This window comes from Balaenoptera borealis (assembly GCF_965194805.1).
Source record: "Balaenoptera borealis genome assembly, chromosome: 12".
NCBI lineage: Eukaryota > Metazoa > Chordata > Mammalia > Artiodactyla > Balaenopteridae > Balaenoptera > Balaenoptera borealis.
Window position 1 is genome coordinate 98,847,865 of NC_138869.1, and position 14,156 is coordinate 98,862,020.

A 14,156-nucleotide genomic window follows, 5' to 3' on the forward strand; every position below is an offset into this window, starting at 1 on the left:
GCGGATTCTTAACCACTGGACCACAGGGAAGTCCCCATAAAATTTTTTGAATAAAACAAAGGAGAAAATCTAGGTGATCTTGGATTTGGTGAGGAATTTTTAGATACAACCCCAAAATCAGCATCCGTGAAAAAAAAAAGAGTAAATTTAAAGCAGAGAAATCTAACAAATGTTACCTCAGCCATGTGATCAAGGCCCATACCCACCATAAAAAGTCATGTTGACAGTATGGACCATGATATGATGTGATGAAAACAGCACTTTATCTTTGCAATCTTCCTCCCCCAAACCCAAAACCCCAGTCTAATCACAAGAAAAACTTCAGACAAATTTTACTTGAGGGACATTGTACACAACACCCAAAACTCTTAAAACTAACAAGGACTCCTTAGAACTACTTGTCAGTCTCCTTAAAGCTTTCAAGGTCATCAAAAACAAGGAGAGTCTGAGAAACTGCCACAGCCAACAGGGACCTAAGCAAACATTACAACTAAATGTAATGTGGTGTCCTGGATGGGAGCCTGGAACAGAAAAAGGACATTAAGGCAAAACCAAGGAAATCCAAATAAAGTATAGACTGTAGTTAATAATAATATATCAATATTGGTCATTAATTGTAACAAGCGTACCATATAATATTAGATATTAATAAGAGAGGAAATTAGGAGTGGAGTATATGGGGACTCTCTATATAGTTGTCTAAATTTTTCTAAAAGAAAAAGTTTATTTAAGGAATATTTACTTAATGCTGCTCAGAAGCTTGGCATTAAGCCGTCCTCAGAGTCTCCATCCCAAATCAACAAAAAGCTTGGATCTAAGAGTTTAGGGAACAGGGAAATGCAGCCAGTCATGGAGAAATAAGCCTGGGAGTTGAAGTATATATATTAAGTTATAAATATAATCAACAAAAAGACTACAAATAGCATAACTAACAAAACTGGAGAGAAGAGAAAGTAGCAGTTAATGTGAACTAAATATTTGCCCTCTTAGGGGAATCAAGAAGTACTGTGTAAAGGAGATATGTTTTTAAAAAAAATTTTAATGGTTAAAAGGAATACTTCTGGGAAGTGCAGGTGGATTTGGGAGAAGAAAACTTTCACTTTTCACCTGGTAGCATCCTGAATTTAGCTGCTGGATGGAGATATTAAGATAACTGCTGTGACGATTGACTGAGATAAGGAACCTAAGGCACATGGTTCACCCAAAGTGTAGCACATGGTAAGTGTCCAGTAAATCCCAGACAGGACTGTCATTGCAGGCCTCCATAAACACATGCTACAGGAAGAGGGAACAGGGCCTCAGATTCCTCAGGGTCTTGATTCATAAGCACAAGGTAACTTAACAAGTGCAGGAAACGACTTAATTGCTCAACAGAAGATATCACTTCCGCTTTAGTACTGCTTAATGTATAGCATGTTATCATTTTGCAACCCAGCGCTAAGCAGTAATTAGCTGATGTACCAATGTGTCAAATACTTTTACAGGCAACAGATCCCAGCCTCACATTTACCTGTGTAACTGAAAACAAATGATGTCTGACAAATGCTTAATTATTTCTGAATTTCATATTAGAACAATATCAGCATCTTGCAAACTAGATTTTGATGAAGAGCTTGGCCGTAGTAAACCTTTTAAAAGAAAAATACTGACTTTGATGATCTGAGATTTTCAGTTTATGCGGTCATTAATCATGGCAAGTGTTATGTCTCGTTACTGCTACAGAGTTATTTTCTACCCTTAGGGCCATGGAATGTTTATTAGACGTAAGTTAAAAAAGAAAATGGTTTCTGCTCATGGCTATTCAAATTCTATTAAAAATAATTTCTAAACCAGCAATGATTTTTCCCATTTCTCCATTAAATATAGGAAAGAGTAAGCTTTTAAAAAATCTACCAGGCTGCCCTGCCCAATTTTTCACCCCCTAATATAGTGAGATGATAGTAACACCCACTGATAAAAAATCTTTCTCTTTGGTGAGATTGCTACCGAGGATGGGTGTCTCTTGCAATTCTGAACTCCAGGGGACTCCATCCATGTTTCAGGGGGAATCAGTATACAACAGTGCATGGGCTTTTTGAAAATGTTTAACCTTCATTGTGTTGTATATATACCTCGACCACATTATAAGAAAAAGTTCTCAAATTTCTGGAACCCATGGAAGCTCATTTGGAATCACTGCAGCTAATAAATACAGCAAGCATACATTTTACTGGAAGCTGCCCCTAAGCCTGCAGGAGTGGCAGCAAAGGAGAAGAAGGATGTCAAAAAGAAGCAAGTTGATGCGTGAACCAGAACCTTGGAAAAGCTCAAGAAAAGAGGCACCATCTCTGAAGATGGGGTCACAGAGCTGTTGAGAGTTGGCACAGAGGAAATTAGCCTCCCAGGTCCTCTTGTCTCCTCCCCGTCTTGCTGAAGACGAAGGCTTTCTTTCTAAAGGGGTTGCATCAGAGAAAGTCTTTCTCCAGAGGCACAGGGAGCACCTGGGGGTGGAGGTCCAGAGTCCTACTGAGAACAGAGGTATTAAATGACAGGCTACGTATTGAAAAGGGAATCTGACACCTTCCTCCCCACACTCAGCTTCCAAAACACTGGCAGCCAGCATTTCCTCTGTGGAGAAACTCATCAACTTAAAAGAAAGACCTAGATGGAATGAGAACTGAGCATCCGTCAATGAAACAGGAGGACCGTCCCCAGAGACCCATCAGTTGACAAGCCCCAGCCATGTGTACAGTTTCCAACCGGCATGTTTAGCTCCTCACTAAACTGAAAAGACAGCCAAGGATCAGACAGATGAGGGACTGTTCTCCATGCAAGACAGAGACCAAAGGAAACAGAAAAAATTAACTCGGAGGAAACAGACGATGTGGGGAACAAAAGAACACATAAAAATTCTAGAATGAATATTCTCACTGAGGTACAAAGATACTGTGTTCATGAAATGAGGAGACTGCCGTTTAAAAAAAAGAACAGAAACATACAGAGAACAAGAAAGCACTCTAAGAAATTTAAAATGATGGCAAACAAAATTAAAGAGAAGGGCTGATAGATAAAATTTAGAAAAATTCTAGGAAATTAGATCAAAAATGAAAGAGATGAGAAATAGGAGAGACAGGATAAGCAAACTAGAAGATCAATCAGAAAGGTTCAAAAGCTGACCAACATGCGTTCCAGAAACTAGAAGAGAAAAAAATAGAGGGGAGGATATTTGTAAATACGAATACAAAACCATTTCTAGAACCAAGGGAATAAATTTCCACATAGAAAGGGTCTACTGAACACCTAGCACAATAAATGGGGGAGAAAAAGAATGTATAACAGTTTTTCACTGTGAAATTTCAGAACAACATGGACCAAAAAAAAAAAAAAAAGACACTAACAGTTTCCACAATGAAAAAACAAATCACATACAAAGGCTCCAAGACTAGAATACTGTAGAACTTCTCCATAGCAAACTGGGGTTGCATGGCAAAGAAGCAACGAGAGAGAATGACTTCTAAACACAGCATCAATCAAGCCTAAGGCTAGAATAAGGATATTTTCAGACATGCGAGGTCTTAAAGAGTTTACCTCTTATGCCTTTTTCCCCCTGCAAGCTGCTGGACAATGTGCTTCATCAAAAAATGAATCAACCAAGAAAAAGATAGCATGTGATTTTAAGCAAAGAGGATTCCCAGGATGAAAGGAAGTCCCTGGATGCCAGCTGTGCAGAAAGCAACTAATCTAGATGAGGTCAAGACGACGCAGGGCTGCAGGAGGATAAATGGGCAGATTATCCATCCTGTTTGAGAGGAAGGAAAGGCTTTTCAGTAGTCAGAGACTCCAAGGATGATCCAGTTATAAGTGCAGAGAAAGTGAAGTACATTTTTTAATGAGGCAATTAATTCCAGGGAAAACTACAAATTGTGAAAGAAAAAAATGGGGGTGGTTTCCAGGGACTGAGGGGTTGGGGAAACAGGGAGTTACCATTCAGTATCCAAGAGGACTACGTGCTAGAGACCTGCCCTACAACCCTGCGCCTCTGGTTAACAGCTCAGTGTTATTGAGAGTAGATTTCAGGTGAAGTGTTCTTACTACGAAAAAGGAGGTGGGACAAGAGGAAATTACCAGAGGTGATGGATTTGGTTATTACCTTGAGTGTGGTGATGGTTTCACAGGTATATACACACCTCCAAACTCATCACATTGTATACATTAAAATGTCCAGGGCTTTTAAAATTAATTAATTAATTTATTTATTTATTTATTTGGTTGTGCCAGGTCTAAGTTGCGGCAGGCGGGCTCCTTAGTTGCAGCTGGTGGGCTCCTTAGTTGTGGTATGCAAACTCTTAGTTGCATGTGGGATCTAGTTCCCTGGCCAAAGATTGAACCCGGGTCTCCTGCATTAGGAGCTCGGAGTCTTAACCACTGCGCCACCAGGGATTTCCCTGTCCAGGTTTTTTTGTTTATCATTTATGCCTCAAAAAAGCTGTTTTTAAAAGAAAGAAAATGTATTCACAATGTACTATTATCTCATCTATGAACAATATTACATAGTCATTAACGATCTAAGCACTGAATATTGATTTTACCAAAAAATGTGATGATACAAGTATATTGAGAAGATGTAAAGAAGTGCAATGTGTGTGTGTGTGTGTGTGTGTGTGTGTGTGTGTGTGTTTAGTAGAGGGCAGGTAGTAGGAAACTAAATCCTCATTTTCCACAACAGACAGTAGATAATGACTAGAATTTTTTAAAAATGTAAATAATTATCACATAAGTATAGTTTTCAGAAATATGGAAGTAAAGAGGAAAAAAAGATTTTAGAGAATGAAGTGGTTGCCCTTAGAGGACAGGGAGGGATGGGTCAAAGGCACCTGTTTTTATTATTTGTCCTTATACATTTAGCTTTTAACACCATGAACATGTATAACTTTGGTGAAAACAGAAGTTACTCTTTTAAAAAAGTTATCAATCCCTTTGAGAAATCAGTTTCATGACAGTTGTGGTAGTCAAAGCCAATTGTGAGCCCTTCAAGAGTATGAATGGATGGTGGGAATGTGAGGGGGTGGGGAGCGGGGAAGGAGGACCAGTCACTGGAGTTGAGGTCCAGGCACTGAGGGACCAGGCATCAGAGGAGCATCTTCCTGGATGTGAGAGTCATTCCAGAGGCTGAGGAGGCCAGAATGGCATGGAGAGTCCCTATTCACCATGCAGGAAAATTGCCTCAAAGACCATTGTGACTATCCAGGTGAGGGTCTAAATTAGGACGATGCATATTGACAAAGACTCTCTTCATAGCCTAAACAGGCTCCTCTGCGTCCCCTGCTCAACTAAGCCTGACTTTGGGCTTCCTTCTCTGACCTCAAAGAATCCATTTTGAACAAGAATTCTGCTAAATTCGTTGAGCGAAAATCCCCTCCCCTTGGTATTGGACCAGCCTTGATATCATCACTTTGGCCTGCCTTCAGCAAGATTTCTATTGAGACCAGTCTAACAAGAATCCCCCTGACCCCTGATGTCTCCTCTTGGTAATTTTCTAGCCACTGATGTCCACTCTGTTCCTTGGAATATAAATTTCCACTTAATCTTGTTGGAGTTGGAGATGAGTCCAATCTCTCTCCCCCACTGCAAGAGCCCATTACAGTGGTCCCTACACCCATCTCGATGGCTCTCCCTTAAATAAAGTCTGCTTTGCTCTTCTCCAACAAGTGTCATTGAATAATCTTTTCCTTAACAGTTAGAATAATATTTTTCTTTACCAATATGGAAAGAAGAGATAGACGTGAGAGTCTCCAGATCCTGATAATTTGTCACATGTGTACTAATCTTTCACCTCAATACCCTTTTCCTTCTCCTAATGACCACAGCTATCTGCCTGCTTGTGTGTGACAAAGCTCTTCGTGTTTGTTTTATGGATAAGTTTTTAGTACCCAAATGCTTTGATCTTACTTCTCTAGGAAAAAGGAGGAAGTTGAATAATTCCGATGATTATTTCTTGTCTTCACTACATATTTTTACAGCTAGATATGACTTCTAGGAATAAAATAATGTCTGTCCAGCTGCATATTGGTTGCCCATAATTTCATAATCCATGTGGAAAACAGAAGTTGGCTGATGTTGACTCAGCAGCAGGGACGTGTAAGGTAAAAAGCAGACTTGGACGTCAGAGGCCTTGGTTAGAACTTGGCTCTAGCACTTCTCACATGACTCCTTTGACCTTTTCTCAGAGTTTTACAGTCTGTGAAATAAAGCAGCTGGACTGTAATCTTAGAAATCTTTCCAGCCCTAACATTCGATGATCAAAACTTTAAGTCTGGTACATGTTTTTCAAAATTTGGAACCTTGTGTTCCATTGTTTGAGAATTAACTGGGGAAGTTTCATAGGCTCAAAAAATAACCAGTAGTTTATTCTGCTTGCACCCTCCTTCTGCATGTATTTAGCTACTTCCCTACATGCAATGTGAATACGGATGCTGGGTGAGAGGCATAGTTTGAACGTGTCATTCCATAAAACTTAAATAAGAATGTGAATTGTTTAATTTGGAAACAAGTGAAATTATCGACATTTTACTGTCGCTGCTACTGTCAGCCTGTTCCTGTCCTCCTTTGCATTTCACCATTCTTCTCGGACCTACTGTCTAATTATGACTTTCTTCTCGACTGCCTTCTTAATTCACGTACTAAGCCAACTCTCAGAATGATCTGACCCTAGTCCAGTATACATTTATTAGCCAAAAGATAATTCATGATTGGCTCAACCAAATTAGAACTGTATTGGCAAGAGTCAGGGAGAGACATTAAGTTTAGGATTATACAGCATACATCTTACCTACGCATAATACTTACTAAACATTTTAAAACATTATGTAAAGACTATAGAATCTATTATGTGCGTTGGCAATAGCTCTGCATGCATTCCATCTACCACTCAAGGGATTGGAAAATCCAAAAACAGGAGTGCACGTAGGGAAAGTTCTAGAACAGTATCAAGGCTGGAAACATACAGTGAACTTTATGAATGAACCCACCACCTAGACGGGTTTTAGGAAGGGAGGGAATGGTCAGACAATAAACAAGAGGTTATTCTGACCAAACAAGATCACTTTGAAGAATAAACTGAGGAGTGAACTAATTACTAGAATAACAAGAAAATGGAGCTGTCTGAAGTGAAGAGTTCAAGAAGAAGATCTGATAAAGATTTAGGCAAAGGAGTCTTAAGAAAAATCACACATAGTCCAAACATGATTTGGAAGATAACCAGAGAGCTTGTTAAGCAACTTAAGTAAGAGAGTAATGACATGTTTCAGATGGGTGGTTAAGAAACCCACGCGGTACATTGGAAGTTTGAGGCTAGAGTCAAAGGCAGTATTTACAGGTTTAAAAAACTGTTATCTCACAGAAGATTTGGGTTTCTTCTTCTCTGATCTTATAGAAAATACCTCAGGAGATTAAAGATTATTATACATTTCAGTTTAGTCCTTCAATAATTGGATGACTGTAACGGTGTGTTCCAACCTTAAGATTTACCAAAGCATTAGACGGGTATAGGCTCCCATGATTCCATCTCCTCCACAATTCCCTGCCAAGAGGCACTGGACCATTGTCTCTTGAAAACCTAGATTAGACTAGATTTCATATCGTTGGAAGAATGAAATAATTGATTCAGGCAAGGATGATCTCTGGATGCTAAGGCCATCAGGTAAAAATTTTTAGGGAAGATGATAATTTGCATGGTGCTGAAGTATCACCCCACAGATTACTTGCTAATTGCACAGGGGAAATGGTGAGACCTGGAGGTCACCCTCTTAACTGAGTGATGGGTCAGTATTTCTAATGGTGGGGCAACCTTCCATTCATGTCTCATGTGATGCAATTCCAAATGCATGGCATCATCTAAGACAACCTCTTGCCCCAAATCTGAATCCAACCACACTTCTAAACCTATTTTCAGTTTACAGGAAATACAAGTGATAGAATAACATTAAACACCACCATTTGCCTGAAAGTCAGACAAATCCAGAATGTGGGACATTGTCCAAAGTAACTGGCCTGCTTCAAGTCAATGTCACAGGGAAAACAAGGTGGGGTGACTGTTCCAGAATAAAAGAGAATAAAATACACAACAACCAAATGCAACGTGTGAAGCTTAACTAGATCCTGGTTTGTGCTTTGTGTTTTAAACTCTAAAAGATATTTGGGGAACAAATAGAAAAATCTGTACAGACTGCATATTAAATAATATCACAAAAGTATTTTTTAATGGTCTTAGATACAGTAATGATATTTTAGTTAGAGTAAGTCCCTTATGCTTAGGGGAGAGAGAGAAAAAACATATAACAAGAGGTTGGCTGCTGATAAATCTAAGTGGTTAGTGTACTAGTGATCACTATAGGATTCTCTCAACTTTTCTGTATAATTTTAAAACTTGATGAAAAAAGCCTGAAAAATCTTTTAACCTAGTAATCCTAACTCTACCTTCTATCTCTCGGCTCCGGTGACCACATGTGCCCCCATTTCCATGCCTCTCCTACCTCCCTCGCTCTGGCTGCTCCTAGGCAGTCCCTTTGCTGGATCCTCTGCTGATGCTTCAAAGTTACAGTTTCAGAGCTCAGCCTTGGCCCTCTGCTCCCTCTCACTCCCCATTTCTCTATTCCCTTAGCTTCAGTTGCTATTGAAATGCCAAAGACTCCCAAATGTAAGTCTTCAGGCCAGACCGCTGATCTGGGGCAAATGAATCTGAACATTGAAAGAAACTTTCGTGCCTAAACCATCACACTTCACGGGCAAACCAAGATCTAAAATGACTTACTAACAGCATATTCTTTTCTCTTATGAAATTTAAAAGGAAAATGTCAATATGTTGCAAATCTATAAACTTCTGATTAATTAAAATGCTTATATAGTGTAATTATTCCATGTAATTGAATGTTTAATTAAATCAAGGTTCAACCACTTTTACAGATATATTAGCACCTATTCCTACTTAGCATACAAAATATTCAGGACATAATTTTTGTTTTATTTCTATTAAAGCACCTTCATGTCAGAACCACAGATTACCTGTACACTGAGTATACTTAGATTTGGATTATAACACAGATTTAAATGCTATAAGCAATCGAGCTGAATCTGTATTGTCTCCAGGACTCACTTGGAATTTACTCAAATTTTAACATTTAGTTACCTGCATTATTATTATTATTACTACTACTACTACTACTACTATTCTTATTCTCTTTCTTCTCTTTCACACAAACCTAAACTTGAAGGGAAGACCCAATAGTCTAGCATCTCACAGAGGAGTAAAAATTCATAAAAGATTTGAGGCAAAGAGAAGTAGACATCTAACATAGGGGTAAAGAGGTGGAAAACATACAAGACTCAAGTTCAAGAGCAAACAGTTAAACTTTTTCAGGGATCTTACTTTTAACCAAACTGCTCATTGGTTTTGAGGAAGGTTCTGGAATAATTTGTGGTGCTTCTGCAGTGTTTCAAAAGAATTAGGGCAAGTATTTATTATTACCAAGAAGAGTGAAAAGAGAACAATTCCCCAAAAATGCAGAAACATGTAGAACCGTAATTTGCTTCCAATATACTCTTTCAAGTTAACTAATTTCCATCTCTTCTACACCCCAGGACTCACAGGGTTCATATTTATTATGACTGTCAGTTTGCCTATCAATGCAGGATTCCTTTGGTTTCCACATCTACCTGGTTGGCGGATTAAGAAATTTCTTCAAACTCAGGGTGTCTTGGAAGCCTAGTATCTCTTTACAATCAGGCAAATGCACATCACTTGAGGGTCTCTCAGCAGGTAAGTATGAGTTCACACCTTAGGTTATGACTAGCACAGGTAACTGTTTTCCTTATCTTTCCTCATTTATGTAGATTTCAGAAGTGAATGAAACCATTACTCTCAATTAACATATGGTGCCAATTCACTAATTATCATAAGCATAAAACTGCTACATAGTCCCAAATTATTTCTACTTTGCCTAACACTGGTCATATTTAATTACCAGGTAATTTTTTTAAACTTGCCCAGATCACACAAGATTAGTGAATTCCTAACTAAAATGGATTCTATTTTGCTGAGTAGCTCAGTAAAATCTGGAAAACAAATCAAACAAATTAAAACCAAAAATTTTTATTATAAAGACAATGTTTTTATTTCATCTTTCCTATTTTTTCCTTTAAAAAAAAGGTATGAAGCCCTTTTAGAAGTAGGATGGAGCAAATCAGCTTTGTCAGAAACTTCTGGAATCTTCCTTCGTATGACAAAGGGATTAGCTTAATCAATGTTTTTGAAAGCTCACATTTGCAGTTATCTAATGTTAAAAGAAATCCAAAATAAAATTGAATTTCAACCATCAGTCAGAGAAATCAAACTTCTAGCTTGGAAATAATAACAATTTAATGGACAAACAAAACATCACCACAATAAATAAGACTGAAGCACTGTCCTTTTTTCATTCAACAGCATGAAGAGTTTTTTGTTGTCATACATTTAAAACTCTTTAACACCAAATTAACTTACTGGCAACTAAAAAAAAAAAAAAAAAAAAAAGACTATCACAATACAAAGAGAGACACAAATTTAGCACTGCAGACACTATACAAATAAGCAAAATGCATAGTACCCATATCCAGAGCTTTCTAGATACCTCATCCTATGATAACTCACCAATTTATTTGATGTTACATTTCAGGCAAAATGAACATTTTTTAAAAACCTTATAAATATATAAGTCTGGACCACAAAACATCTCCTAAACATTATATTTACTCTAAGTACAAATGGATATTTGGAAATTGCATTCACAATGCTATCTAAACTAGATTTCGTGAAATTATAAGTGTATTTAGCTGTACTGGGGCTTAAATTCATTGGGCCACATCCCACATATACTTTCCTGTCATACCTACCCTGGGCATACATATTCTCAAAGTTAATAGTTACAGAATTAAAGTCAAACTACTATTCTAGAAATAAGTGTCGTTTTTTACTGAATAAAGAGATTGGAACTGGTTCACTGTATTTCACGCAACAAATGTTTCATCACAAACAAGTTAACGTAGTCTTAGTAATGCCCCTAAGAGTTATAAATATTTAAATGTTTATCATCAGTAATGAGTTTTAGACTAAAAAGCTTTTTTTTTTTTTGCCTACTTTCTGTGGGCATTCTATTCCCTCAAACCTAAAATCTGCTAACCAATTTCTTCTCATAAATATATACATTCAACTTCCCCTACATCATGAAAAGAAGTTCATTAACTCAAGTCACATAGCTTATGCTTTTATTTGAAATAGACTGCATAAGAACTTGAATTCTTTCTAAAAGGGACTTAACAGGGATGGCAATAGTCAGATTGCACTCTGCCCCTCCATCTTACTTCCTTGAAGGATCTTTTCGATTCAGGGTATCAACTTGGCGTGTTTCTTGCCCATCCTTCTGCCTGACCTACTGCAACACAGTCTGGCACATAAGCCTAAACCACAGTATTTTGGTACAGCTCAGTAAAGCACAGCAAAATACTTAGGTTCTCAGCACATCCAACCATGAGCTTGAACAGCTCCTGAATTGTTTCTGGGTTTCCACTGCCGCGATTTACCCCAAATTTTTATGGGATTGAGTCCCTAATAGAATTTTAAATACAATGGGAAAAAAACAAAATCCACATAAAGTTATAGCAACTATTTAAACGGAACCTCACTCAGGATAAGGGATGGGGCTGACTGAACAACGTGGTTTAAAAAAAAAAAAAAAGAAACTAAATGAAAATGCTTTAAGGAAAAGCTCAAATCAGATCTCTGTGAACGATAACTGATCTGAGAGAATTTCAGAGAAGGCTGGAGAGTGGAAAATAAACGTGGAGGAAAGGGTGTGTCTCAAAAACAAGCGGCCACATTCCGCCTTGAAGTTTACTCTGATGCAAATTCCTCAATGTTTTTTAATTTTTTTTAAAATTTATTTATTTATTTTTGGCTGCGTTGGGTCTTCGTTTCTGTGCGAGGGCTTTCTCTAGTTGCGGCAAGCGGGGGCCACTCTTCATCGCGGTGCGCAGGCCTCTCACTATCGTGGCCTCTCTTGTTGCAGAGCACAGGCTCCAGACGCGCAGGCTCAGTAGTTGTGGCTCACGGGCCCAGTTGCTCCGCGGCATGTGGGATCTTCCCAGACCAGGGCTCGAACCCGTGTCCCCTGCATCGGCAGGCAGATTCTCAACCACTGTGCTACCAAGGAAGCCCCTCCTCAATGTTTTTAATTCTCTTTAGTAATGTGGCAAAACAGGTACATAACTGAAACCACACAAGAGGCGAGTTTCCTCTTGGCAAGGAGCATGCGCAGAGGGAACCAGCATCCGGGCTGAAGAGGATCTGCAGGAGCGCCAACAATGGGACAGGGGCAGCGACTGAGCACTGAGCAAACGGGTGTGTCTCGGGGCTGCTCTCCTCTTGGACCAGCCTCCATCCCCGGCTAAGATTATGAGAAGAGGAATCAGTTCATGCCTAACTGTCCACAAAGACCCCTACGGCAGCATAACACGCCTGGCCCTGGTGTCTGTCTAGCAGCTCGGAGCGGAACCTGCCCTTTCTCTGGGAAGACTCAGAAGCGCTCTAGGAAGGCTTAGCTGATCCCTTTTTCTTTTTTTGCTAACACATAAGTAGCAACGAACATTTTTACTTCCAGCATACAGGGGAACCAGCTGAGTCAACATTTTGATGGAAAACGGACCACAAATATATGCCCAGTGGCTTTGTTCACGCCATGGGCACCGATCACAGAGAATACGCGAGAAAAGACGGGCTAAATGACCTAACTTGAAACATGGCAACGTGTGTCAAATTCTGAGCGTGCGTCTCGGTTAAGAGGACGGTGCCAAACAGTCCAGGAATTCGTGACAGACACACTGGCAGAAGCCGTATACCATCAGGATGACGAGGCTGGAAGGGACGAGGCTGACGAAGATCACCCCGAGGGTGACCTTCTTGGACACCAGTAAGTAGATGCCCAAGGGCAAGGAGCTGAAGTACAGCAAACCTAGCAACCATGCCAACACCCGGACGGACGTCTGACAGAGCAGGGACGCGCAGTTCCACACGGTCCAGTTGTGCGACAGGGTGGTCGCAGAGTCGAAGCTGGAGGGCCTGTAGAACTCGACCACGGGCGTGGAGCTGAGCGACGGTGAGCTCTCCCTCTGCACCTCCATGATCGTGATGACCAGGCAGTTGGAGGACGCGTGGGAAGGGCTGACCAGCGAGGCCAGCCGCTTGGGGGTCAGCAGCAGCTCCGTGGGGTTCTCGGGCAGGCACTTCTTGCCTTTGCCGCCACAAGTCAAGTTCACCAGGATGTTGTTGTCATCGGGCAGGCTGCTGACTTCATCATCCGGCAGGCACGTCTCGAACCTGCAGAAAGGGCAGACGATGACGCCGCGCGGGGAGTCCCCGAAGTCTATGATCTTGTAGAGGCATTTGGCACACACCCTGTGACAGCACTCCAGCACTTTGGGTTTCCTCTGTCTCAGGTTGTACCGGTTGTAACAGATCTTACACTCCAGCTCGTCCGAGACCTGAGACTCAGCGGCATCCTCTGGCGGCTGACCGGCCATCCTGAACTCTGTACGTCCAGTCTTGGGCCAGATGGGTCTCCTTGAAGGACGACTTCGATGAAGCTGTCTCTCCGAATATCACATCATCCGAATCAGGCAGAGATGAAAATGGGCAGGAAGAGGAGGGACAGAAATCTTCCAGGCATTTTTTTCAGCTGCTACATACCTCTCTCTGTCTCAAACGCATATTTACAAAGGCCACATGAAGGGTCTGCAAAGGAAGAGAAATTCTAATATTGTGAACAGTTCACTGAAAAGTGCTTTATGGAATTTTCTGAGCTTCAACGATTAGAAGCAGTAGACTTGAAAGGTTAAATCCCCTTCATCTTTTCACACATTTCTGCCTCCAGGATAGGAAAGTGTTATCTCCATGCTTAGCTTTTTCAGTCCACAGATATGATAGTAAGGAAGGAATTAAGAATCGTAGTGGTGTAAAGTACACTCCAGAGCACTGTGGGTATGGCTCGATATAGAGATTTTTCTCTCCGAAACTTGTAACAAATGCTGGCCTCTATGAAGATTGAATGGGACACTTATCAGAAATAGATGTTTGCAATTAAACTCCATTC

At 40.1% G+C, this 14,156-nt stretch overlaps 1 protein-coding gene across 16 annotated transcripts in view; it reads right to left on the bottom strand.

The window, feature by feature from the left end:
* The window catches only part of RNF182 (ring finger protein 182), a 154,936-nt gene that overhangs the window by 86,282 nt on the left and 54,498 nt on the right, over positions 1-14,156 (bottom strand). For 12 of the 16 annotated variants that reach the window (XM_082345440.1, XM_082345449.1, XM_082345453.1 and 9 more), the window contains one exon: positions 10,154-13,798. The exons of 3 other annotated variants lie outside the window; for them this stretch is intronic. In XM_082345440.1, coding sequence (XP_082201566.1) covers positions 12,844-13,587 — 744 coding nt within the window. In that variant the 5' untranslated portion in view covers positions 13,588-13,798 and the 3' untranslated portion in view covers positions 10,154-12,843. Of the gene's footprint in view, positions 1-10,153; positions 13,799-14,156 lie in introns of those variants that run through there. One more of the 16 variants, XM_082345445.1, reaches the window with a different exon arrangement.